General features: G+C 54.4%; 2 protein-coding genes across 2 annotated transcripts in view; one reads left to right on the forward strand and one right to left on the reverse strand.

The window, feature by feature from the left end:
- Positions 1–1,056: 1,056 nt before the first annotated feature.
- Positions 1,057–11,024, reverse strand: SAE1 (SUMO1 activating enzyme subunit 1). Its single transcript, XM_055700091.1, has 6 exons — positions 10,880–11,024; positions 5,236–5,347; positions 4,334–4,511; positions 3,332–3,479; positions 3,103–3,202; positions 1,057–1,197 (listed from the first exon to the last, which is right to left on the reverse strand). Exons 1-6 carry the CDS (start codon positions 10,978–10,980, stop codon positions 1,072–1,074), a joined length of 765 nt encoding a protein of 254 aa, XP_055556066.1. The 5' UTR covers positions 10,981–11,024; the 3' UTR covers positions 1,057–1,071.
- Positions 11,025–17,889: 6,865 nt separating this feature from the next.
- The window catches only part of DHX34 (DExH-box helicase 34), a 20,224-nt gene continuing 12,679 nt past the window's right edge, over positions 17,890–25,434 (forward strand). Inside the window, 13 exon segments of the mRNA XM_055700089.1 lie at positions 17,890–18,267; positions 20,833–21,052; positions 21,698–21,808; positions 22,008–22,230; positions 22,802–22,950; positions 23,083–23,179; positions 23,281–23,426; positions 23,819–23,932; positions 24,162–24,231; positions 24,234–24,272; positions 24,703–24,812; positions 24,955–25,173; positions 25,175–25,403. Of these exon segments, the coding sequence (XP_055556064.1) occupies positions 18,158–18,267; positions 20,833–21,052; positions 21,698–21,808; positions 22,008–22,230; positions 22,802–22,950; positions 23,083–23,179; positions 23,281–23,426; positions 23,819–23,932; positions 24,162–24,231; positions 24,234–24,272; positions 24,703–24,812; positions 24,955–25,173; positions 25,175–25,403 (1,837 nt within the window). The 5' untranslated portion in view covers positions 17,890–18,157.

A 25,434-nucleotide genomic window follows, 5' to 3' on the forward strand; every position in this document is an offset into this window, starting at 1 on the left:
AACCCACACCACACCTCAACGCCACCAAAAAATTAATGGCAAACTGGTTTTCACCCCGCTGGTAAAACCGTGGAACAAAAAAAACCAAAACACACCGCAACGCCATCAAAAAATTAATGGCAACCTGGTTTTCACCCCGCTGTTAAAACCGTGGAACAAAAAAAAAAAAAAAAAACCAAACACACCACACCTCAACGCCACCAAAAAAATTAATGCCAAACTGGTTTCACCCCGCTGGTAAAACCGTGGAACAAAGAAAAAAAACCAAAACACACCTCAACGCCACCAAAAAAATTAATGGCAACCTGGTTTTCACCCCGCTGGTAAAACCGTGGAACAAAAAAAAAAAAAAAAAAAAAAAAAACCCACACCACACCTCAACGCCACCAAAAAATTAATGGCAAACTGGTTTTCACCCCGCTGGTAAAACCCTGGAACAAAAAAAAAAAAACAAACCAAAAAAAAAACCCACACCACACCTCAACGCCACCAAAAAACTTAATGGCAAACTGGTTTTCACCCCGCTGGTAAAACCGTGGAACAAAGAAAAAAACCCAAACCACACCTCAACACCACCAAAAAACTTAATGGCAAACTGGTTTTTCACCCCGCTGTTAAAACCGTGGAACAGAAAAAAAAAAAAAAAAAAAAAAACCACACCTCAATGCCACCAAAAAAATTACTGGCAAACTGGTTTTCACCCCGCTGGTAAAACCATGGAACAAAGAAAAAAAAAAAAACCCACACCTCAACGCCACCAAAAAAATTAATGGCAAACTGGTTTTCACCCCGCTGTTAAAACCCTGAACAAAAAAAAAAAAAAAGAAAAAAAAACCCCACACCACACCTCAACGCCACCAAAAAATTAATGGCAACCTGGTTTTCACCCCGCTGGTAAAACCGTGGAACAAAAAAAAAAAACCAAACCACACCCCAACGCCACCAAAAAACTTAATGGCAACCTGGTTTTTTGCTGCAGGGAGCGTCGCTGCGGCAGATCTTGGGAAGCGCACGCCCGGCCTGCCGACCGGAACCGAAATTCCCGATGGCGGCAGGGAAAAGCAGCGGGAATTAGGGAGGCAGGGAGTTACCTTGGAGCAGGAAATAATCCGGGGTGGTACGTTTCAGCGCCGCCTTTGCCTTCTCCCCGCTCCAGTTGACGGCCAGGGCTTCCTTCAGCTGGCAGAAAACCACCCGCTGCCGGGGGGGAAAGAGACGGGATTCAGGGATGGGGGGGGGGTCCTTTGCCACCCCCACCCCAGCCGGCGCGTCCCCCCCCCTTCCCCTGGGATATGACAGTCCCTTTCCAGAGGTCACTCAGCCAGCGGCCCGCGAAAAAGCCGCTTTCTCCTCGTCTTCATCACGTGGCGAAGGGAACAGAATCAGGTTTTCCCACCTAGGGCGGGGGAAAGACGGGAGGAGAGCAGGGCGGCCTGGATCCGGGTGTAAATCCGCAAGCTTAACCCAAAGGGAGGACGCCCTCAGCGAGCCGCTCTCCTAATTAAAACATTTTTCGGGTAACACTAATTGCCCCCTGAGTCAGAGCTTCAGCTGGGGTGGGGTTTTGCTGAGCACCGATTCGGGGCGCCCGGCACCCAAGAGGGAAAAGAAATTAAGTTACTCGGGGCGTTCGGCACCCAAAAGAAAAGTTATTCGGGGCGTTCGGCACCCAAAAGAAAAGTTACTCGGGGCGTTCGGCAACCCAAAAGAAAAGTTATTCGGGGCGTTCGGCACCCAAAAGAAAAATTATTCGGGGCGTTCGGCACCCAAAAGAAAAAATTATTCGGGGCGTTCGGCACCCAAAAGAAAAGTTATTCGGGGCATTCGGAACCCAAAAAGAAAAGTTATTCGGGGCGTTTGGAACCCAAAAGAAAAGTTATTCGGGGCGTTTGGAACCCAAAAGAAAAATTATTCGGGGCGTTTGGAACCCAAAAGAAAAGTTATTCGGGGCGTTTGGAACCCAAAAGAAATTATTCAGGGCGTTTGGAACCCAAAAGAAATTATTCAGGGCGTTTGGAACCAAAAAGAAAAGTTATTCGGGACGTTCGGAAACAAAAAGAAAAATTATTCAGGGCGTTCGGAACCAAAAAGAAAAATTATTCTGAATTTCAGAGGGATTAAACGAGGGAAGTTTTAAACTTTTCCCTGACGTGAAGCCGCCCTGTTCCCACAGGGATCCGGGGAAAGGCTTGGCACAGCCCCGGGCCCTCTCCTGGCATCCCAGAAACGGATCTGGAGGAATTCGCTGTATCCGAACGCGCGGAATTGCCGCCCCCCCCCCCCCCCCACACACACACACGGCAGGGTGACAGCTGGTTCAGTTGGCATCTGGGGAATATTCCGGGACCTTCCGAGGGGGAAGCTGCACCCTCCGAGGGATGGAGGGGGGGGAGTGAAAAGGGACACGAAAGGGACACAAAAGGGCGTTAATCTGCTGGCTCAGCTCACATTCTCCTCATAGCCAGATGAAGTCGAGGGGGATTTCCACTCCTCCATTCATTTTCCAGCTGGGAGACCAAAACAATGCCCAGGCTGGAGGGATTTAAATGTGAAAAGGTTTTGCTTCGGAGCAGATTTCCTCCCCCCCCCCCCCCCTCTCAAGACAGGGAAAACCTTCAGGAGTTCCACTTTAGAGCAGCTCGACTCTCTGACAGCAGCGACAATGCAGCTTTTATGGCCTCGCTGAGGTACAAAAAGCCGGAACCCTCCTGGTTAAGGCTGTTAATAAAAACTCCCCTTCCCCCCCATCAAAAACCAGTATAAAAGCGCTTTACACCAGTACAACCACAGAGGAAAAGGAAAAAAAAAAAAAACCAAACAGCAGGGAGGTGGGAGTTTTGGCGGGGGGGGGGGGGGGGGGGGGTTGTCCCCAAAAAAGCTTTTTTTGAATGACATGGCCTAAAGGAAGCACTGGGAGCATCTCGCTTCACAGGGAGCGGGGATCCAGCTGGTGGGAACACCAGAATTTCCTTGGGAAGGTGGGAAGTGTCACCCTGCCCGCGGCTGGAAAACACCGCAGAGCCGCTGGAAAAACCCCTCTGGCTCACCCTTGGCCAAACCGACACACATTTCGGGGTCTCAGAGGTTTTCTACCCCCTCAACCTTTTTCACCATCGTCGTCTCCGACGAGTCCAGTTTGGCTTTTTTGGTATCCGGCCCGTCTTCCACGCCCGGGCTGACTTTGGCAACCTTGGTTTTCTCTCTAGGGAGGAAAAAAAACCAAATTTGCTTTGAAAAAACTGCAATCCTGGTCGGAGCTGCTCAGCCCTTCAAGATTTTGAAAGATTTCAAAACCACCAGGATCCCCTTTCCCCCCCCCCCCCCGACTCACTCCACAAATTCGTGTTCCCCGAGGTCGGCAAACATATAGCCGTGGTAGCCGAAAAACGTCGCCGGTGAAAAAACTTGACGCTGTTTTTTGTGGCAAATCTGGTCCACTTTCACCATCACGTCCCGGGGAGCAGCAGGTTTAGGCAGACCTGGGGGGCAGAAATTTGGATGTTACCCCTCCCATCGCCCTCCTCGTGGGGTTTTTTAGGTTTTCCCCGGGGCGGCGGGGAAGGTTCCAGGTAGATTTGCCGTTTCCTTCACAGCAGGGCACAGCGCTCAGGGTAATTTATCAATTTTCTCCTCTCGTCACATGGGTTAATTCCAGCAGCTTTCACTCCAGGGATAATTAGGAGGACAGAGGATACAGCATCCCATTTCCGGATAATTTGGGTGGGAATTGGGGGGGGACGAAGATAAATATGGATATTTTTACAACTCGGGGCCTGTCGATCCCGAGAGCGGAGCAGGATACGTACCCTGGGGTAGCTCCTGCGGGGCTGCGCTGTTAGAATCGGCGCTTTACCTTCCCACAAGAGGGGATCCCGATCCACGGGAGCTACAAAACCCGGGATACATTCCCCATCCCCTCACTTCCAGAGCCGCTGCTGGATTTTTCACCCATCCGGCAGGAACGCTGAGCTGGGAAGCCGCTTTGGCTGCGGTTCCTACAACCACCAGCCCCATCACACGCAGAAAAAAAAAAAAAAAAAAACAAAACAACAACAACAAAACCAAACCAAAAAACACAGGCTGCAGGCGGCCGCTGCCCGATGCAACCTACTGAGGAGGCCAGAAGGGGAACAGATGCCATTTGCCAACCATCAGGCAGCAAAACCTGCAACCGCGGCGGGAAAATTCACACCAAGAGCGTGGGTGGCCTCAACGCTAACGCCACCAGAATTAAAAAAAAAAAAAAAAAAAAAAAAAGCAGCAATTAGCGAGGAGGTTTAGGAATAAGTCAGCAAGCCCCTTCTCCTCCGACCTTTCTCTCCCCCCGCCGCACGTACTGCATCGAACTGGGTGAAGAATTCTTCAGGCTTGCTCTCCACGCTCTCGGCGTCAGCTTTGACGTCCACCATGGGATTGAGGTTCTGCGCCCGCTCCAGGGAGGCCTCAGCTCTGTTGCGGCCCAAGGAACCGGCGGGGATGAGGAACTGAGCTCGTGTGTCCTCTGCGGAAACCTGGAGCGGGAGAAAAGGGAGACGTGAGCCTTCCCACAGAGTCGGGAAAAGCCCCCGGGGGAGAATTACAGCGGGAATCACGCCTGGAAGGGAACAGCTAAGCGGTGCCATCCTCCCCGGGAGAGAACAGGAGGAGAAAAAAAAATAAATCTCTGGCTATTTTGCGTCGCTTTTTGGATCCCCCGCAGCTTCACAGCTCACTTCTCCCCGCTCCTGAGCTCGCAGCTCCCTCTTGCGCCCAAGGAGACGCCGCGCTGTGACCTAGAGGCCACGCTGGTGTCGGGAACACCAAAGCTCCAGCTCAGGGAATTCACACCCACCCCAGAGTCTGTTTAGGGGGTCTCGGGGTGCAGGAGACTCGTGGCAGGAGTTTTGAGCCCCACATCTATTCCACACGCGCCTGCCAGCCCCAGGTAAACACGGGAAGGGGCTGTCCCGACGGAGACAGACGGGAGAGGGCTGGGTGGAAAGCTGCTCGTGCCAAAAGCCAGGTGTCCCCAGAAATAAGGTGGCTTCTCGGTGGGGTGCAGCACCCCAGGATGTACAGAAAGGGCCAGAGGAGGCTGCGGTTCAGCCCCCCAGCTTGGGAGAAGGCTGGGGAGGAGCGCAGCCCGGCATTTCACCGCCACCCCGACGACTGCGGCGAGCAAATCCTCCAGCACCGGCACCGTACCGCACGGGGAGCGTTCGGGAGCTTTGCTAACCAGAGCTGCACGCTCCTCACCTGCTGATGGTCCAGCATAGTCAAGCCTTTGACTCCTGCCAAGATGAGATTCTTCGCCACTTCTGCTCCCAGCCCCTTCATCCCCACCAGCAGCACCCGGGAAGCTCGTAACCTGTGGCAAAAACACTCAGTCAACGTTAACAGCTCGGCTGGAGCAAAGGGGAATGAACGCTCAGAGGGAAAACACGGCGGATAAACACGACCGGACAGGAAAGCCGTGCTCCTCGACATCCCTGCCTGGGAAAAAGCAGGTTTAACACGATTTGGAAGCAAAGAGAGAAACACGCAGGCTGTCAGAAGCGGGTAATTTGGGAAAATTCACAGGAAAAAAAAAAAAAAAAAAAAAAAAAAAGAGCGTTTGCAGCTTTGGAAGAGGGAATAACGCTCAAGTCTTGCGCCACTTTCCAGCAGACGGGGTGGGGGAGGATGGAGGTTCACTACAACACACGCTCCTAAGAGCGCCCCCCCCAAAAAGGGCCTGAGGGAGCTGCACCGAGGCGTGGATAAATTATAATTAACGAGGAATCAACACTTTTTTTTATATATTTATTCCAGCACAAAACTCCATGCAAGTTTTTCAGTTTTCTGAATAACTGGCTGGTGTGTTTTCCTCGCCTTTTATCATTTCACTATTTCCCCCCCTTCCCCAGCGCTCCGTTGTCGAGTAGTCTATATCGGTTTTCTGACAAAATCAAGTTTACTCAGCACTGGGCTGTTAAATAGAGAGATTCCTGGGTTTTTTTTGTTTTTTTGGGTTTTTTTAGAATTATTTTCAAGCTCATTTTTATCTGCATCCAGCAACATCGCTACATTCGTCTTCACGTTACGGGGTTGTTTCCTCCTCCCAAACAAACCCCATCGCGCGGAAATCTGGACAGGTTGTAGAAAAGGACCACAAAAAATAAAAGGAAAGCTGGGGGAAAAAAAAAAAAAAAAAAAAAAAGCCTTATAGAGAAAAAGAGGGGCTGAGCAAGAGGGTTTCCAGCAGGGAAGACTCAGGAATTGGTGGTGAGAGCAGCTCCTAAAATCTCCTCCTCACATGGCAGGACCCTCCAAGGGCCTGCAGAACCCCCCACAAGCTCCTCCAAGCCCCCCCCCCAAACACTGCAGGGCCCCCCCCAGAACCCCCCACGAGTGCCTCAAAGACCCCCCCCCCCTCACACTGCAGGGCTTCTCTAGGCCCCCCACAACCTCCTAGAGGGTCCCTCACAAGCTGCAGGGCCCCCCGAGCCCCTCCAGACCCCTAAAGGGACCCCCACAAGCCACTTCAAGACCCTATATGTTTCCCCTCAGCCCGACAGGGCCCCCACAACCTCCTACAGGGTCCCTCAGACCTTGGAGGCCCCAAAAGCCCCTCCAGGCACCTAAGGGACCCCAATGAACCACTCCAAGGCCACCAGGAGCTTCTCCGAGGCCCTGGAGGGCCCCCACAACCTCCTACAGGGTCCCTCACAGGCCCTGGAAGCCCCCAAAGCCCCTCCAGGCCCCTGAAGGACCCCAATGAACCACTCCAAGGCCACCAGAAGCTTCTCCGAGGCCCTGGAGGGCCCCCACAACCTCCTACAGGGTCCCTCACAGGCCTTAGAAGCCCCCAAAGCCCCTCCAGGGCCTCTAAGGGACCCCAATAAACCACTCCAAGGCCACCAGGAGCTTCTCCAAGGCCCTGGAGGGCCCCCACAACCTCCTACAGGGTCCCTCACAGGCCTTAGAAGCCCCCAACGCCCCTCCAGGCCCCTAAAGGACCCCAATGAACCACTCCAAGGCCACCAGAAGCTTCTCCGAGGCCCTGGAGGATGCCCACAACCTCCTACATGGTCCCTCACAGGCCTTAGAAGGCCCCAAAGCCCCTCCAGGTCCCTAAAGGACCCCAATGAACCACTCCAAGGCCACCAGGAGCTTCTCCAAGGCCCTGGAGGGCCCCCACAACCTCCTACCGGGTCCCTCACAGGCCTTAGAAGCCCCCAAAGCCCCTCCAGGCCCCTAAAGGACCCCAATAAACCACTCCTAGGCCACCAGGAGCTTCTCCGAGGCTCCCCCCGGTCTTTAGGGCTCCCACAACCTCTAAGGTCCCCAACCCCCCTCCAGGCCCCTAAGGGACCCCAATAAACCACTCCAAGGCCACCAGGAGCTTCTCCGAGGCCCTGGAGGGCCCCCACAACCTCCTACAGGGTCCCTCAGAGGCCTTAGAAGCCCCCAAAGCCCCTCCAGGCCCCTGAAGGACCCCAATAAACCACTCCAAGGCCACCAGGAGCTTCTCCGAGGCTCCCCCCGGCCCTATAGGGTCCCCACAACCTCTGAGGTCCCCAACCCCCCTCCAGGCCCCTAAGGGACCCCAATAAACCACTCCAAGGCCACCAGAAGCTTCTCCGAGGCCCTGGAGGGCCCCCACAACCTCCTACATGGTCCCTCACAGGCCTTAGAAGCCCCCAAAGCCCCTCCAGGCCCCTGAAGGACCCCAATAAACCACTCCAAGGCCACCAGGAGCTTCTCCGAGGCTCCCCCCGGCCCTATAGGGTCCCCACAACCTCTGAGGTCCCCAACCCCCCTCCAGGCCCCTAAGGGACCCCAATAAACCACTCCAAGGCCACCAGAAGCTTCTCCGAGGCCCTGGAGGGCCCCCACAACCTCCTACATGGTCCCTCACAGGCCTTAGAAGGCCCCAAAGCCCCTCCAGGCCCCTAAGGGCCCCCAATAAACCACTCCAAGGCCACCAGAAGCTTCTTCGAGGCCCTGGAGGATGCCCACAACCTCCTACATGGTCCCTCACAGGCCTTAGAAGGCCCAAAAGCCCCTCCAGGCCCCTAAGGGACCCCGATAAACCACTCCAAGGCCACCAGGAGCTTCTCCAAGGCCCTGGAGGGCCCCCACAACCTCCTACCGGGTCCCTCACAGGCCTTAGAAGGCCCCAAAGCCCCTCCAGGCCCCTAAGGGCCCCCAATAAACCACTCCAAGGCCACCAGAAGCTTCTCCGAGGCCCTGGAGGATGCCCCACAACCTCCTACAAGGTCCCTCACAGGCCTTAGAAGGCCCCAAAGCCCCTCCAGGCCCCTAAGGGACCCCAATAAACCACTCCAAGGCCACCAGAAGCTTCTCCAAGGCCCTGGAGGGCCCCCACAACCTCCTACAGGGTCCCTCACAGGCCTTAGAAGCCCCCAAAGCCCCTCCAGGCCCCTAAGGGACCCCAATAAACCACTCCAAGACCACCAGGAGCTTCTCCGAGGCCCTGGAGGGCCCCCCACAAACCTCCTACAGGGTCCCTCACAGGCCTTAGAAGCCCCCAAAGCCCCTCCAGGCCCCTAAGGGACCCCAATAAACCACTCCAAGGCCACCAGAAGCTTCTCCGAGGCTCCCCCCCGGTCTTTAGGGCTCCCACAACCTCTGAGGTCCCCAAACCCCCTCCAGGCCCCTAAGGGACCCCGATAAACCACTCCAAGGCCACCAGGAGCTTCTCCAAGGCCCTGGAGGGCCCCCACAAACCTCCTACAGGGTCCCTCACAGGCCTTAGAAGCCCCCAACGCCCCTCCAGGCCCCTAAAGGACCCCAATGAACCACTCCAAGGCCACCAGAAGCTTCTCCGAGGCCCTGGAGGATGCCCACAACCTCCTACATGGTCCCCTCACAGGCCTTAGAAGGCCCCAAAGCCCCTCCAGGCCCCTAAGGGACCCCAATAAACCACTCCAAGGCCACCAGGAGCTTCTCCAAGGCCCTGGAGGGCCCCCACAACCTCCTACATGGTCCCTCACAGGCCTTAGAAGCCCCCAAAGCCCCTCCAGGCCCCTAAGGGACCCCAATAAACCACTCCAAGGCCACCAGGAGCTTCTCCAAGGCCCTGGAGGGCCCCCACAAACCTCCTACATGGTCCCTCACAGGCCTTAGAAGGCCCAAAAGCCCCTCCAGGCCCCTAAGGGACCCCAATAAACCACTCCAAGGCCACCAGAAGCTTCTTCGAGGCCCTGGAGGATGCCCACAACCTCCTACATGGTCCCTCACAGGCCTTAGAAGGCCCCAAAGCCCATCCAGGCCCCTAAGGGACCCCGATAAACCACTCCAAGGCCACCAGGAGCTTCTCCAAGGCCCTGGAGGGCCCCCACAGCCTCCTACAGGGTCCCTCACAGGCCTTAGAAGCCCCCAAAGCCCCTCCAGGCCTCTAAGGGACCCCAATAAACCACTCCAAGGCCACCAGGAGCTTCTCCGAGGCCCTGGAGGGCCCCCACAACCTCCTACAGGGTCCCTCACAGGCCTTAGAAGCCCCCAAAGCCCCTCCAGGCCCCTAAGGGACCCCAATAAACCACTCCAAGGCCACCAGAAGCTTCTCCGAGGCTCCCCCCGGTCTTTAGGGCTCCCACAACCTCTGAGGTCCCCAAACCCCCTCCAGGCCCCTAAGGGACCCCGATAAACCACTCCAAGGCCACCAGGAGCTTCTCCAAGGCCCTGGAGGGCCCCCACAACCTCCTACCAGGTCCCTCAGAGGCCTTAGAAGCCCCCAAAGCCCCTCCAGGCCCCTAAGGGACCCCAATAAACCACTCCAAGGCCACCAGGAGCTTCTCCGAGGCTCCCCCCGGCCCTATAGGGTCCCCCCCACAACCTCTGAGGTCCCCAACCCCACTCCAGGCCCCTAAGGGACCCCGATAAACCACTCCAAGGCCACCACGAGCTTCTCCAAGGCCCCTAAGGGGCCCCCACAACCTCCTACAGGGTCCCTCACAGGCCTTAGAAGCCCCCAAAGCCCCTCCAGGCCCCTAAGGGACCCCAATAAACCACTCCAAGGCCACCAGGAGCTTCTCCAAGGCCCTGGAGGGCCCCCACAACCTCCTACCAGGTCCCTCAGAGGCCTTAGAAGCCCCCAAAGCCCCTCCAGGCCCCTAAGGGACCCCAATAAACCACTCCAAGGCCACCAGGAGCTTCTCCGAGGCTCCCCCCGGCCCTATAGGGTCCCCCCACAACCTCTGAGGTCCCCAACCCCACTCCAGGCCCCTAAGGGACCCCGATAAACCACTCCAAGGCCACCACGAGCTTCTCCAAGGCCCCTAAGGGGCCCCCACAACCTCCTACAGGGTCCCTCACAGGCCTTAGAAGCCCCCAAAGCCCCTCCAGGCCCCTAAGGGACCCCAATAAACCACTCCAAGGCCACCAGGAGCTTCTCCAAGGCCCTGGAGGGCCCCCACAACCTCCTACATGGTCCCTCACAGGCCTTAGAAGGCCTCAAAGCCCCTCCAGGCCCCTAAGGGACCCCAATAAACCACTCCAAGGCCACCAGAAGCTTCTTCGAGGCCCTGGAGGATGCCCACAACCTCCTACATGGTCCCTCACAGGCCTTAGAAGGCCCCAAAGCCCATCCAGGCCCCTAAGGGACCCCGATAAACCACTCCAAGGCCACCAGGAGCTTCTCCAAGGCCCTGGAGGGCCCCCACAGCCTCCTACAGGGTCCCTCACAGGCCTTAGAAGCCCCCAAAGCCCCTCCAGGCCTCTAAGGGACCCCAATAAAACCACTCCAAGGCCACCAGGAGCTTCTCTGAAGCTCTGGAGGACCCCCAAAACCTCCAGCCGGGTTCCCCACGGGCCGCAATGGCCCCCAGAAGCGCCCCCCTCGGCCACCCAAAGGTCCCCCCTCCACCTTCCCCCCGCAGTCCCCAGGCCCACTGACCGTTTCTGGGCCTCGAGCCCCCACAGCCGGATCTGCCGGTCATATTGTGCCGCCTCCTCCTCGCTGATGCCGCCGGGGCCGCCCTCCTCCTTCTCCACCATCCCGCCGCCTCCTCAGCGCCCGCGCAGCGCCCCCGGGCGGCCCGCGCCAACGCCGCGCGGCTCCCGCCACTGCTCCACGTCCACCGGGTATGTGCGCGTGTGTGTGGGGGGGGGGGGGAGGGGGGGATCCGCCTCTCCCCCCGGAGGGCAACCGGCGGCCCCACGACGGTGGAGGACCCCGAGTGGGTGGTTTTTTTTTCTCTCCTCCGTTCCATCGCAAAAAAGAGGGCGTGAGGCCGCATCGCTCGGCCTGGGGACCCCACCCCCCAGCGGGCGCTCGGTTGCGCCTGCACCGCCGCACCCCCCCCCTCCCTCCCGCTCGAATGGACTCGTCCCCGCCTCACCTCTTCGGCACTTTTCGGGCGTTCCCGCCACCCGCCCCCCCCCCCCGTTCACCTTCGGCAACCTCCGGCACCTTTCGATGGGGAAAAGGGGGGGGGGGAATGCGCTCGGCATTTTCCGTCCCCGTGTTATAGTTGAAATCGAAATAGCTAGATTCCGAAATAAATTCACTAAGTATTTATTGAGGCAGGAAAGCAAAAAAAAAAAAAAAAAAAAAAACACCAACAACCAAAAAAACAGCGCTGGGCGGCCGAGGCGTCGCAGCTCCATCCAGGCCCGCAAATTCCGACAAGTAACACAGCCCTCTTATTCTCAACTTCAAGGCCGGTTTAAGCAAACGGTTACGCTCTCAGTCCCGTAGCAAGAAGCTGTACATTACAAAACTGAACTCCTTTTACACTAAGGCCTAGACGAAGACAGAGGTTGTCATAGTAACATGGGATTATGGTTTAACATTGGCCTTGAGGAGGTACATCTCCAACCTCATGGTTAACGGTTAACTCTTTTCTCACCAGACAAAACATTCTCAAATCTGTTGCGGCAAGATCATTCCTTTTGTTAAAAACCCTTTTGACCAGCAAATTAACTTTAGTTACTTATTACACCCGCTCGGCGTTTTCCGGCCGCGCCCGGCATTTTCCGTCCCCGTTCGGCGTTTTCCGGCCGCGCTCGGCATTTTCCGGCCGCGTTCGGCGTTTTCCGTCTCCGTTCGGCGTTTTCCGGCCGCGCTCGGCATTTTCCGTCCCCGTTCGGCGTTTTCCGGCCTCCGTGCGGGGCGCTGCCTCGGCGCGGCTGCGTGCCGGCGGGCGCCATTTTGTGTGCCTGCCCGTGGAGCGCGGGGCGGGCGGGCGGATAAGCCGGGCCGGGCCGTGCCGAGCCAAGCCGACCCCCGCGCTGTACAGTGACTGTGCCCCCCTGTTCGCCCCCCCGTCCCTCTTGCCCATGGCCGTGGAGAGCCCGAGTGTCCCCCCCGCCGCCGCTGCTTCCCCCCCCAGCCCGCACTCCACCCCCCCTTCTCCGTCCTGCCACCACCACGACAGCGGCAGCTGCAGCCTCCCCCGGCCGCCGCCGCCGCTCCAACACCACCACGGCCCGGACGAAAGGTCCAGTAACCGCCTCTCCCGAGAGCCTCTCTGTCTGTCTGTCTCTGTCTGTCCGGCTCGCCGGGACCAGGTTTGGGGGGGGGGGGTGGGAGACGCGGGGCGACCGGTGGGGGGAGGCCGGGGGGGCGGCGGGGGGGGGGGGGCCGAGGCCTGAGGTGAGCGGGGAGCCAGGGCGCAGGCCTGAGGCGGGGGGGGGGGGGGGGGGGGGTGGGGGGGGTAGGCCCGGCTTCGGGGAGGGGGGGGGCAGCGGGGCCCAGAGGGGGGGGGGGGTGGGCTGCGAGGAGGAGGAGGAAGCGGGGCCAGAGGCAGGGACAGCGGGGGATATTTGGGGGGGGGTCCTGGGTAGAGCAGGAGGCCGAGGGAGGAGGAGGAGGAGGGGGCTGCGGCCTGCGGAGGGCCGGGCCCTGAGGGCAGTGCCAGGGCCTGGGGTACAGGGGGGTGCTGGGGGGGTTGGGGGGAGAGGAGTGAGGGTCTGGAGGAGGCCAGGGAGAGGGGGGGGGGGCTCCTAGCTGCTTTTTTATTTTATTTAATTTTATTTTTGAAAGCCCGGGGAAGGGGGGGGGGGGGGTCCTTAATGAGGTCTTTAATGACGTTATTTCTCCTGGGCAGCGCTGGCCTCATTAACGTCCCCTTTTGTCTTCCTGCTGCTTCCTAAAAAAAAAAAAAAAAAAAATAATAATAAAATTCCTTGGCTCAAAAACAGGGAGCGTAGGCCGGGGGGGGGGTGGGGTGTGTGTGTTAGGAAGGTACCGAGGGTTGGGGGTACGGGGGGGGGGCGGGATGTTGGGGTGCCGTCACCCACCCCCCACCCCTGCATTGAGGAAGGCTCACCTCCAGTGCTCCCAGGTATTACAAAGTTTAAAATATATATAGATATATCTATACCTCCCACCTTCTTTCGTAAAGCACCTTCTTCCCCCTCCCTGACATAACTTCGGCCATTTCCTCTTATTAGCGCTTTATTTTAAATTTTTTTTTTTTTTTTTTTTCTTAGTCGAAACCCTATGGCCAGAATGTATAGGCAAAACCGAAACGGTTTAAGCGTGGATGTCTGGGGGGGGGGGGAAAAGAGGCCCCCCCAAAAAAAAAAAAATGATAAAAAAAGATAAAAAGAGAGCGAGGTTTGCTGCCTTCCCGCTCCCTCGGAGGGCAGGTGTGCAGTGCAGAGAGCCGCTTTTATGCCTTTGTCTCTGAGGAGGTTTGTTTTCCATGTGATGCAGGGTTGGGTTGGTAAGTAAGCTCTTTTACTGAATAATTAAATTATACCTTTTCCCGCCTTCCCCCCCCCCCACCTCGTTCCCCACCACCAAATAAGTCCTGAGATCCTCTGCAGGGTACGTTTTGTGTAAGCAGTGAGTTGATCCCGCGTGTGTACAAACCAAGCAGAATATCTCCCCTCCCTTCGTAATGACCGATAGAGTTGTGCACCCCGCCGCTGTCTATGTTTAAAAGACAAAAAAAAAAAAAAAAAAAAAAAAAAAAAAGTCACAAAAGCACACAATTTACTCCCAAATATGTCTGTTGTGACGTTTCCAGGTGAAGTAGCACTGAGGTGCCTTGGTAAAACTCATACTACTCTGACCCTTGATGCCATCTAGGTGTAGGAAGTGAATCCATTGCTTTGTCTGCAAACTCCATCCTCATTCCATTACGTTGAGTGTAAACCAGCCGCCCCTGGGTGCGGGTTTGCCCATAAAGCAGAAAAAGATGTTAAAAAAGTTTTGGTAAACAACTCCAAAGTGTATCAAAAAAGAGAAAAAAAAAAAAAGAAAAAAAAAAAAAAGGTGGCAAAGCAAGCACTGTTTCCCAAATGTCATCACACATTTTTCCCCCCATCCCCATGTACAGCCTCATGTTGGAGAATTAGAGAAATTGAAGTAGTGACGTACAGTGCAAGCACCCAGTTTGTAACAAATCTTCGTTAGCGTCCTCGGATTTTCCTTCCCCCTTTCTTCCCCTTTGTCGATCAGGTGTGTAACGAAAAGCTCAAAGTTGTTCCTCACGCTACCTCACACAATTCCAGTTCGAAGTAAGAACACCATGCACAGTGTTGGGTATTTCTCCCCCCCCCCCCTCCCCGACCAATTAATTTCATTTCTCGGCGTTAGTTTTTTTTCCTGGAGACCCAAAACCACACACTTTTCGCCCCTTTTCATCCGGCTTACATTGTTCTCGGGTGGAAGAAAACCCCAGTGTTTCCTCTAAGCACACTGATACGGTTGTGTGAAACTGTGGTGGTTTGTTTCCCTCTTGTCTTTATTCCCTAAAAAGAAAAAAAAAAGAAAAAAAAAGTATATACCTCTGCTTAAACTGTAAAATAATGCAAGCACTTGTTCTAGCAAATTCGAGGGCTTTTCGTTATAGATCTAATGGCATTCCAGAAAGAGGTTTTCCCATAAAACAAGTATCCAGTGATGTCTTTTATGCCTTTTTGTCACTGTTTTTGAACGTTTGTGATGGGGCCGTTACGGTCCCGGCCGCCTTCTGTGGCTTAACCTTGCCCCCAAATCCTAAAAGCGGGGGTATTTCCCCCCCCCCCCCCTTCGATCAAAAGTCCACCATCAGAGCTTGCAAACGTTACTGGTGTGGCCGAAATGTTTTTAGGTCAGAGAGAGTGGGACCTCATCTGTTCCATTTAGTTAAGTTTGTCGCGTTGATTTTACTCAAGTGTACGTCCATGTTAAACTTGATACTTCCCCGCTTGATCCCAGAAAAATCCAAACTGGTTTTTGATTGTCCGCTGCTACTGGCATCAGCGGTTTTTTCACCCGTGGCAGGCAAGACGAGTTGGAAAGGGCAGGTGCAGTAAAAAAAAAAAAAAAAAAAAAAAATAGGCCGCTGGGAAACTTTAGGTTCATTTTCTCCCTTTTGGGGGATGGAAGAACCAGGAATTGTTGGAATGTCAGGAGTTTTCAGGGATTGTACTGCCAAGTTTACAAAAGTTGTTGACCAGTTCCATAAAGCGAGTAGGGGGTTCTTTTTGTTTGTTTGTTTTCTTTTTTTATATATAGTTAAATATTAGCAGTAGGAGTCAGACTTCTTGTTTTCGGGGCTTTTCCTTGTGCCTTGCATCCCCTGGCCCATTTTTAATTGGGTTCGACCTCCTTCTCGTGCTCACAATTTGCTAGAGATTACCTTTTTAATCGCGCCGACGTGCAGGCAGGCATTTTAACATCGGTGCCGTCAGCAGCTCCCTGGAAAAGCGGAGCAACTTCTGATAGTGAAGCAAAGCACCCGCCAGGATCATTTGATTTAATTTTTTTTTTTTTTTTTTTTTTTTTTTCAGGGACAGGTTTTGTTGTGGGTTTTTTGTTGGTTTTTTTTTTTTTTCTAAGGGCGTAATTGTTCAGCCGAGGCTCCTCGGGTCGAGCGAGGCTTTGTTGTACCGGGTTAAAGGAAAGGCTAAAGCAAATCCCAGACCCCAGTGTATTTTTTTTTTTTTTTTTTTTTTTTTGTAAAGGCCTGGGACGTCTCCCGTCGCTGTGGCATCAGCCATGCTGTGGCGGCGAGGACGTCAGCCCTCGGCGTTAGCATTTCACAGAAGGATTTGGATCGGAGGAGCGGGAAGGAGCGAACCTGCCAGCAGAGAGCAGGTTCAGAATTAGCAGCTGAGTTAAGCACATTCCCAAAAAAATCGCCAGTTGTGACCAGAGAGCGCCTGGAAGTTTTCCTTAGGATAAACCTGGCTTAAAAACGTGGATTATAAAGATGTCAGGAGGAGGATTTGCCCCGGTTACAGCCAGGGGTGGGCTAAAGAGATCTCTCTCCAAGGCTCTGTTGGCACAACATACGTTTTACCGTAATAAAAAAAACCAAACCAAACCACAAACAACCCCCAGCTATCTAGAAAATATAAAAAACTGGTAAATTTGAACGACTTCTGCTCCAGTCCACACGGTTTGGATGAGGCGGCGTGGCCCCGCTGCCTTCAAAGCGATGCTGCTTTTATTTCTTGATTGATGTATTTCCCCTGCTTTCCACTTGGAATAAAAACGTGAGGCGGCCGCACTGGCGGGCCAGAGGAGACCTTAGTTCCTTTGGGATCATTCTGGAATATTTTGGTGAAAGAAAACAGAGATCTCACCGAAGAATTTCCCCCGGTGTGGAGCGTGCAGGTGTGATGCTAGGGTAGGATTTGTTTCCTCCGAGGGAGTTGGTGGCGAGGCGCTAAACTTCTGCTGAAGCGTTAATTGCGTGATTAATAACCTTTTAGCTGGACGGAGCGGGCACTCTGAAAAGCCCGGCCTTGTGTTTTTGCTGGAAAACCTTTTAAAATGCGGAGAAACGAGCGAAAACTACGTGCCCGCCTTTCAAAAAAGAGCTAAATTCCACTTGAAGCAGCGTCTTGAGCCCACGGAGGGGGCCAGAGTTAAATCCTGCTCCGAAATAAGTTGTGGAGAGTTGCTTTTGGCCAGGATGATCCGTTCTCACCCCAAAAAAAAACCCACTCCCCCTCGAGCTTAGTTGATTTATAGTTAATTTTCAGGTTTGATGACGCTTAGGATTTTAATTTGCTGTCTGATCGTTGCCCACCCCCCCCACCCCCCTTCCATCAGGTTGTTTAAAACCCAACTTTGAACTTTTCTTGGTTGATCAGCTTGAGGTGGAAGGTGTTTATCCTAAGTAGGTTCCCACCAAGCATTTCACTTCAAATCGCGTAAAATTAGAAGCAAACCGTCACTTTATTGTGTGATTTAAATGACACCCATTTGCAATCTGGTGACTTCCAGAGCGTTTGCGCTTTTAGTTTCAAACGCTTCCCGCCGCATCGTGCTGGGGGGAAAAAAAAAAAATGAAAAAAATAAGATTTTCACTCCTCCACGCTCCGTGCTTTGCATTCCTCGAAGTGAAACTGAGCTCTACCTTGGTACGCAACCCCCGCCTCCTCGGTGGCCGTGGATCCGCTCCGGCAAAACCGGATCACGCACCGGGCGACCGATTTCACGGTCAGCTGCACCTCTTGTGCAAAAAGCCGCTGTCAAAAGGGAGGTTTCTTCCAGCGGGTCGGATATTAAATCCTTTTTTTTTTTTTTTTTTTTTTTATATATACATATAGTGTGTAGAAGTTACCCCAAGGTGCATGTGTGTCACACCTATGTATACAGAGCAGGTGAGAGCGCGCAGAGCGCTTTTTTTTCTTAAAAATAGGGAAAAAACGCTTGTGTTTTCCTGAGGATGGGAGCCAAGAGGCGTGTTTTCCACAGGGTTTCCATCAGGTGTAACGAGCGAGGAGCTACGCTATCTTTTATCAGGTTAGGATTGTGTATCAGCTATAACCGACGGTAAAATCCGCCATCTAGGCAGCTCACGTGTCGCTTCGTGACGCTCATTCCCAAATTTAACCAAGCTCCAGCCGCGTAAAGCAACATTATTTAAGTGAAGATAATATTTTAATTCTCGCACTGCTCTTCTGGGGCCAGAACAGCGGGGGGGAAAAAAAAAAAAAAAACAAAAAAACCCAAACAAAAAAAACCCCGCGGAATTGCCTCGTAGCACGGTTATTCCTATTTTTTTTTTTTTTTTCCTCCCAGCCAAGCGCCCACCCCGTCGGGATGGCAGGATGATGATTGGAAAGAGCTTTTATTTTTCTTCCAGGCGTTGTCACCGCCGCGTGCCGTCACTGCCGTGGTGCTGAGGTCCCCGGCGCCGGTGGGTCCTGCTGCGAGGATGTGTGCTGCGCCGTGGCCTGGCCCCTATAGATCAGGCGGGCAGGAGCGATAGGAAAACCCGAGATGAGCGCGGATTCGGGGAAGAATTTTCCCCCGGTCAGTGTTTTTGGCAGTACCGATAGTTGCTTAACAGACATGGCATCTTCGCCGCGTACCCACGACGACTGTCCACGGTGAGCCGTCCCCTGAAAATGCACCGCATTGCTTTCGTTGCTTTCATTTTTTTTGTGGCTTTTTGTTGTTTCTTTTTAAAAAAAATTGGTCGCTTTTCAAACAGCCTTACTCCCCCCCCCTTGCCCTGTTCCCGATGAGATTCGTTTTCTTGTGTCGCAAACCGTCGGGCAAACTCCGTCCTTCGCTGAGACCTGCCTAAAACTTTTCCCACCGCTTGCCCAGCGCTGAGTAAACCCCACAGTCTCTCTGAGGGCTATTTCTGGCCCCACAGAGGGTTCATTCTGGCCCAGACCTGCTCAAATCTGGCAGAACTGGAGTTAAAAAAATGGCAGGAGATGCTGTTGCCCGTCTTAAGGTGCAGTTTGGTGTCTGAGCGTCTACATGAACGTGATTTCTCAGGTTTTCCTTCTTTTGGAGATGTGTACGGCGATGAAATAATCAATATTCAGCCTCTAAGCAGCTCAGCGATTGTTTTGATGCTTCGACCTTGTCCCCGCGTCTCGGTATTTTTCAAATAATCTTTGAAATCGGTAACGCTTTGTCCTCGGGAGCCTTTTTGCTCCCTGTTTCTGTAACCACAGCGCATTTAATGACGCGATTCTCCATCCGGACGCGGCTCCCGGGGGTGTTGTCTCCTCTAAATCTTGATCTCAGGATCAGGGCAACTGGAAGCAGGGTAAAAGCACCTGTGCTACCCAAAACGTGGGGTAATTATCGCTCCTGCAAATGGCAATTAAGGTGTTAGCGACTCTCCGAAGGCAGAGGGGAAGGCAGGGAGCCGGCGCCATCCCCAGATCCCGGGAGAGGGTAAACGCCGCCGATGCCAGCGGAGCAATGCCGAAGGGAATTGGAATTTTTTTGCCAAGACCTACGGTTTGAGGGGATTTACGGGGCTGCGGGGGGCTTTGGAGCATCTCGTCGCTTCCCACCAGCCGGGCCCGGGCCCGGGGTGAGCCGCGCCGGTGTTTCACTCCGCTGTGCTCGCTGAGAAGTTGCTGGAAACTGGATCCAGTAAACCTGGTGGCATTTCTAGCTGGAAATCCACGTATTGATGAGCCTGTCGCTCTAGGGAAAAGGCGAGAGGCTTTGGCAGGGCTTGGCTTTCAGTATTTGGATAGACAGGTATTTTATAATCTCCGTAATTTGATAATCTCCGTAAGCTCGTTTAGTTTCGGTCCTTCGGAGCGTGAGTTTCTCTTGTTCCCAAATTGATCTCGCTGAATCTGCCGAAGGCTGCGGCGTTCCTGTGACAGAAATCATGACGCTGGCCTTTAAAACTCGTGTTTTCCCTAGGAATTACACGTCAGGTTTGAGAGATTCATGAGTAATGCTTCAATGAGCTTGAGTTTGGAGCTGCTCTGTTATTAACATGCAAACAAAAACAAGAGGGAACCTTTGCATCAGGGTCGGACCGGGCAGCTGGAGCCGGCTCTTTGCTCTCCACGACGCCAAAACAACCCCAGGATGCTCCCCAGGGATGGTTATTGTCGTTTGGGGAAATAATTCGCTTTTTCTTGGTTGTTTTGTTATTTTTTTTTTAACGTAACCCGAGGTTATCAACAGGTCAGATCGTTGATCCAGCTTTTCCCGCGAGGCTCCTGCCTGCCTTTCACAAATCCCATCTCAGCTTCCAGGCTTCCCTGGGAGCTACAGCGCGTTCCCATTGTAGTGCTAAAGAAGTCAGCCTGGAAAAAAACCCAAAAAAACCCCCCCAAAAAACCAAAAAAACCCAACCAGAGGGATGCAGGGGTCAAAGACCCACCTCCTAAACATTCCTAAAGTGTTGGGGAATGACCGTGACGTATAGAAAGGAGCCGATGTTTATGGTTTTAATTATAGCTTAGCTGAAGTGAAAACGGAGGAGGAGACCCCGCGCTTGTTTTAAATCAGAGGAGGAAAACACGAGGGAACCGGCTGAACCTCACGCCCTGTTAGGCGTTTCATCCGTTACACGGTGGCGAAAAGTTTCTTGTAACCCGGATCCGAGTAATTTTTAATCGAATTTAATCGAGCGAGGCTTGGGGGATCCTCTCGAGGGAGCGTCAGGTTTGCTTTATTTATTTTATTTTTTTTTTTACCGCAGTTGTGGGTGAGAGGTGGAGAGAGAGGAAATAATCGGGCGCACGCCTCTAGATTTGGCAAACCAACTTCTCTGTTTATTCCTGTCTCCTAGAGGGCTGCATCTTTGACTAAAGCGCCCACTTCCCTTCTTGGAGCGCGCCGAATGTTTTATTACGGCCCCGATTTCCATTCTTGGAATCCGTTGGCGATAATTTCCTAGGAAAGTTGAGTGCTGGAACGCTGCGGCTTCGGTTTGTTGTTTGCAAAATGCTTCTTTGCCGCGTTTAACTCCGGGCTGAGCAAAAACTTGAGCAGATTTCGGTGGCAGAGATGAGTAAAATCGCTGTTTGCAGTCAGGTATTGAAAAATAACTGGGGTTTGGTGAATGCTTTGGGAGCCAAGTGCCTGCCGGGCCGGTGAGCGTAGTAAGAGGGGGTTTTCTTTTTTTTTTTTTTTTTTTTTTTTTTGAACAAGGGGAATTAATGCAGCTGTCTGCTTTACAGGGAGGATGGAGAGCTGGAGGAAGGGGAGCTGGAGGACGACGGAGGGGAGGACGCGCAGGATCCCTCCGAACCTCAAGAGAGGGGTCGGAAGGAGAAAGGAGAGAAGCACCACAGCGATTCAGATGATGAGAAAGCCCATCGCCGGATGAAACGCAAGCGTCGGAAAGAGAGGGAGAAAGAGAAGAGGAGATCCAAGAAGAAAAGGAAATCCAAACACAAGGTGAGCCAACGCGCTGCTTTTGCTTCCCGGGTCCTCTGGGATGCCAGCTCCAGTCTGCCTTGTGCTGCCGGCGGGTGTCTCCCGGGAATTCTTCCTTTTCGTGTGGTTACCGCTCCTTAGAGGCGCTTCCCCGAACGCTAACTGCGAGGCAGGAGGGTCCGCAGGGGGTCTTGGGGTTCAGCTCCTTGTTGCCCTCCTCCGAGGAGCAGCGAGCGCAGCAGCAGGGCATCTCCCTGCAGAGGGGATAAAAGTGCTGCGGCACCTTCTTGTCCATCTGAGGACACAGAGCAGGAAGAAAATTAGGGAATGACGAGCGTTCTCGCCTCCAAGGGGATTGCAGGCTGCCGGATTTGCAAAATCGAGGGTGTTCGTTACTTAAATTCCCAGAATTTCTGGGGCACACGAGGCGTGTCGGGTTTGTCTTCGTTAGATAACCCGTTAACGGGCTTCCAGTTTGTAATTCAGTGAACGCTGAGGATTTTGTTAAGCAAAATTTGGGATTCCTTCAAAAAAAAAACCAACACAAAACAACAAGAGGGCGGCAAAGGGGGCGACTTGGTTGTGTTGTGCGGAGAGGCGCGGCCGCGGCGTGGGGCAGGGCTGACGCGTAGTAAAATCGCACGGCGGGTTTTCCTTGCCTCGCAGCGCCACGCTTCTTCCAGCGATGACTTCTCCGACTACAGCGAGGACTCGGACTTCAGTCCCGGTGAAAAGGGACACCGAAAATACAGGGAATACAGCCCTCCCTACTCCTCCGTAAGTACCACGGGGAAGGTGCTTCCTCGAGCTTGTCCTGCTCCATCTGCAGGCCACCGGTCCTCTAGCCTGTTTGTTTTTCACCTAGTTGTTATCTGGGGGTGGGGGGACTTGAACGATTTTTGAAAAGTGGCGTGGTGACATTAGGCTGGAGACATTCCCTTCCTTCTTCGCTAACCTCTCTCTGCCTTTCCCAAAGTCCCACCAGCAGTACCCGTCCTCTCACGGCGCTCCCATGCCCAAGAAGAGCTACTCCAAGATGGAAAGCAAGAGTTACGGCATGTACGAGGACTACGAGAACGAGGAGTACTGTCCGTACGAGGGGGAGGAGGACGAAGATCTCGGGAAGGAAGATTACGACGACTTTGCCAAGGAGCTGAATCAATACCGCAGAGCCAAGGAAGGCTCCCACCGCGGGCGAGGTACCCCTGAACACCCCTTCCCTCGCGACGCTCGTTAACCCGCAGCTCGTTACGCTCATCTGTGGCCTGACACGCGCGGGAGGCTTCACCAGGGTGAACTTCCCTCCCTGCCTGAAGCCCTGGCTGTTAGTTTGTGACAGGGGAAAGTGACTTTTCCTCTCTTCCGCTCCGAGGGGAAGGTTCCGATCCCTGTGGATCGTTTAATATTGGAAATAAGCGTTTTTCTTGTTGGCCTGCGTCGTGTTGAAAGCACGTAAGTGGTGGGAAACGGGTAAAATAAACCAAAAACTGGTATTTGAAAGGAAAACGAAGGTTTGGGAGTGTGACAAGCCTGGTATCATCCCGTCTGGATCGCACTCATCCGTCTGACGGACCCGTGTGGTCACACAGCATTGGGTTGTTTTTTTCAAAAAAAAACCACGTTCATTTGGTTTCTTAAAAATCTGTTCTTTTAGTTAAAAACCCGATTGGCTAAGAAACAAGGTTTGAAACCGCTGATAATCCGTACGGAAAGGTTATTACTTGTTTTTCCTTGCCCGAGGGGTGACCCCATCCCCTTTTCTCTCGCCAGGTGGCCGCGGCCGCGGCCGAGGGTACCGAGGCCGAGGTGGCCGAGGAGGGGGAATGAGAGGAGGCCGAGGCATGGGCCGAGGGAACCGAGGGCGAGGCCGAGGTGACCACCCCGAGGAAGAGGAGGAGCTGTATGACGAAGAGATGGAGGTAAGCGCCCAGCTTCTGACCGCCGAGAGGCGAGAGGATTCCTCGGGGTTTTTTTTTTCGCCGCTGAGGTGCCCGGGAGGGTGCTGCGCTTCATCCCCGCTCGCTAAAAGCACCCGTCCTCCTCGTTCGCAGTACTGCGATAACGAGGAGCCCATGGGCGACGACGAGTACGACGACTACTCCAAAGAGCTGAATCAGTACCGCAGGAGCAAGGAGAATCGTGGACGGGGTGAGCGGGGTAACGAGCTGCGCCGGGATGCTCCCTGCTTCCCGCTCTCTCCTGCGTTTTACGGCAGGAGAGAAAGTAGAAAAGAGGAGGGTTTATTTCAGGTTTAAATCGAGGACGCGGTCGCGGCCCCAGAGGACGAGGCAATAAAGGAATGGGCAGAGGACGAGGCAGAGGGGGAAACAGAAGTGGCATGGGGAAAGGCGGTGGGATGAATGAAGACGACGATTACTACGACGAGGACATGGGAGTGAGTCGCTCTTTTGTTTCCTAACGCTTGCGGCGGGGCTGGGGGCGCCCCTTCCCCCCCCCCCCCCCCCCCCCCCCACCTTGGTAAATCAGGTTTCTAAAAAGCCTTCACGGGAGCGAAAAGCCGAACGGCTTTGCCCCAGGATCCGCAAAAGTCATCCCGCCTCTCAGAGGGATGGATGTTTTGGGTTCTGGCCCTCTGACGGCTCCGTCGAGCCACGCTCAGGAGCCCGCCGGGCTCAGCACACTCGTCTTTTCCTCCCTTTTCCCTCCCAGATCTCAGCATTGTTCCCTCTTGAACTTTCACTTTTAAAAAAATTTATGAAATCTGGCTTTCTCTCCCCCTTGCTTGTCTTCCCGTTTTCGTTAACCGACATAACGTGCTTCCGCCAGGACGGAGGAGGTGGTGGAAATTACCGGCGGAACGACCACGACAAACCCCACCAGCAGTCGGATAAGAAAGGGAAAGTGATCTGCAAATACTTCGTGGAAGGCAGGTGTACCTGGGTAAGGGAATAATCCACGAGGATTTCTAGAAATCTCTTTATACCCGCGCGGGACCGTTGCCGAAGCAGAAACTCTGGGTTTGAAGCGGTTTCGGGGGTGGATTCGCGCCTCCGAAAAGGCTTTTGGGGAGAGGACACCTCTCCCTTTCCCTCCGAGGGGTGTTCCGTGCTGCTAACGAACGCGGCGGCGCTCCCCCCTGCTGACGCCCTGGCTCCTTCTTTCCAAACAGGGCGACCACTGCAATTTCAGTCACGACATCGAACTACCAAAGAAACGGGAACTGTGCAAGTTCTACATCACCGCTACTGCGCCAGGGCAGAGAACTGCCCTTACATGCATGATATCCTTTCTTTTTTTACCGTTTCCTTAAGCCAGCCCTCGATCGGTCTCATTTACCCTGTGTATAGGTGTGGGGAGGGGTGGCAGGGGAAAAAAAAAAAAAGGGAAAAAAAAAAAAAAAAAGGTTTAAAAAATGGCCATCCCGGGCAACAGATCCTCCGCTGGCCGGGGCCGCGGGTAATGCTCCGGGTTCCTCCTCGGCCTCGCTTTTCCTGTGAAAAAATGAGGTTTGTGGCCATCACGCCGAGGTGAAAACAGAGCGGAAGGGGCAGCGGGGGCGTTCGTGGCGATGGGGGCGCGATGTCAGTGTCCTGGCCGCAAAAACGCGCCGCGTCGAGAGCCGGGATCCAAAGGGAAAAGCATCTGTCGCCTCCCTGGCTTCGGGAAGGGCTCCCTGTTTGGTGTTTTGTGTTTTCCTTAAGAAACGATACGGGATTTCCCTTGCAAGCTCTTCCACACCACGGGCAACTGTATCAACGGGGATGATTGCATGTTTTCTCACGATCCGCTGACGGAGGAGACGCGGGAGCTTCTGGACAAGGTACGGGGGCGGGGGGGGGGGGGGCGTGAGCGCGGTGTCACCCTGGGTTTTCCTTTGTGGGAGTCAATCCTGCAGGTTTTCCGCGGCGCTGGCAGTCGGCAGGGCAGCTCCAAGGATTGTTCTTCCTCGTTTTTTTGGGCAGATGCTGGCGGACGATGCGGAAGCCGGCGCAGAGGATGAGAAAGAAGTAGAAGAACTCAAGAAACAAGGCATTAACCCCCTCCCCAAACCACCCCCTGGGGTGGGCTTGCTTCCCACACCTCCTCGCCCTCCCGGACCACCGGCTCCGACGTCTCCCAACGGGAGACCGATGCCCGGAGGTCCCCCTCCCCCTCCGCCCCCCCCACCGCTGCCACCTGCCGGGGCCGCAGATGCCGCCCCCCATGCACGAGCCCCTGTCGCCGCAGCAGCTGCAGCAGCAGCAGGAGATGTACAAGAAGATCCCTTCGCTCTTCGAGATCGTCGTGCGGCCCACGGGGCAGCTGGCGGAGAAGCTGGGCGTGAGGTGGGTGGCACCGGCACCGGGGAGAGGGACGGGGACGGCGGGTTTTTGCGGCGGACGAGGAGGTCTGCCCCGACGCAGCCGCTGGGGTTGGGGGAAGCGCGTAGAAAAGGGGGGTTC

The sequence above is a fragment of the Falco cherrug genome (assembly GCF_023634085.1).
Source record: "Falco cherrug isolate bFalChe1 chromosome 22 unlocalized genomic scaffold, bFalChe1.pri SUPER_22_unloc_1, whole genome shotgun sequence".
Classification (NCBI taxonomy): Eukaryota; Metazoa; Chordata; class Aves; order Falconiformes; family Falconidae; genus Falco; species Falco cherrug.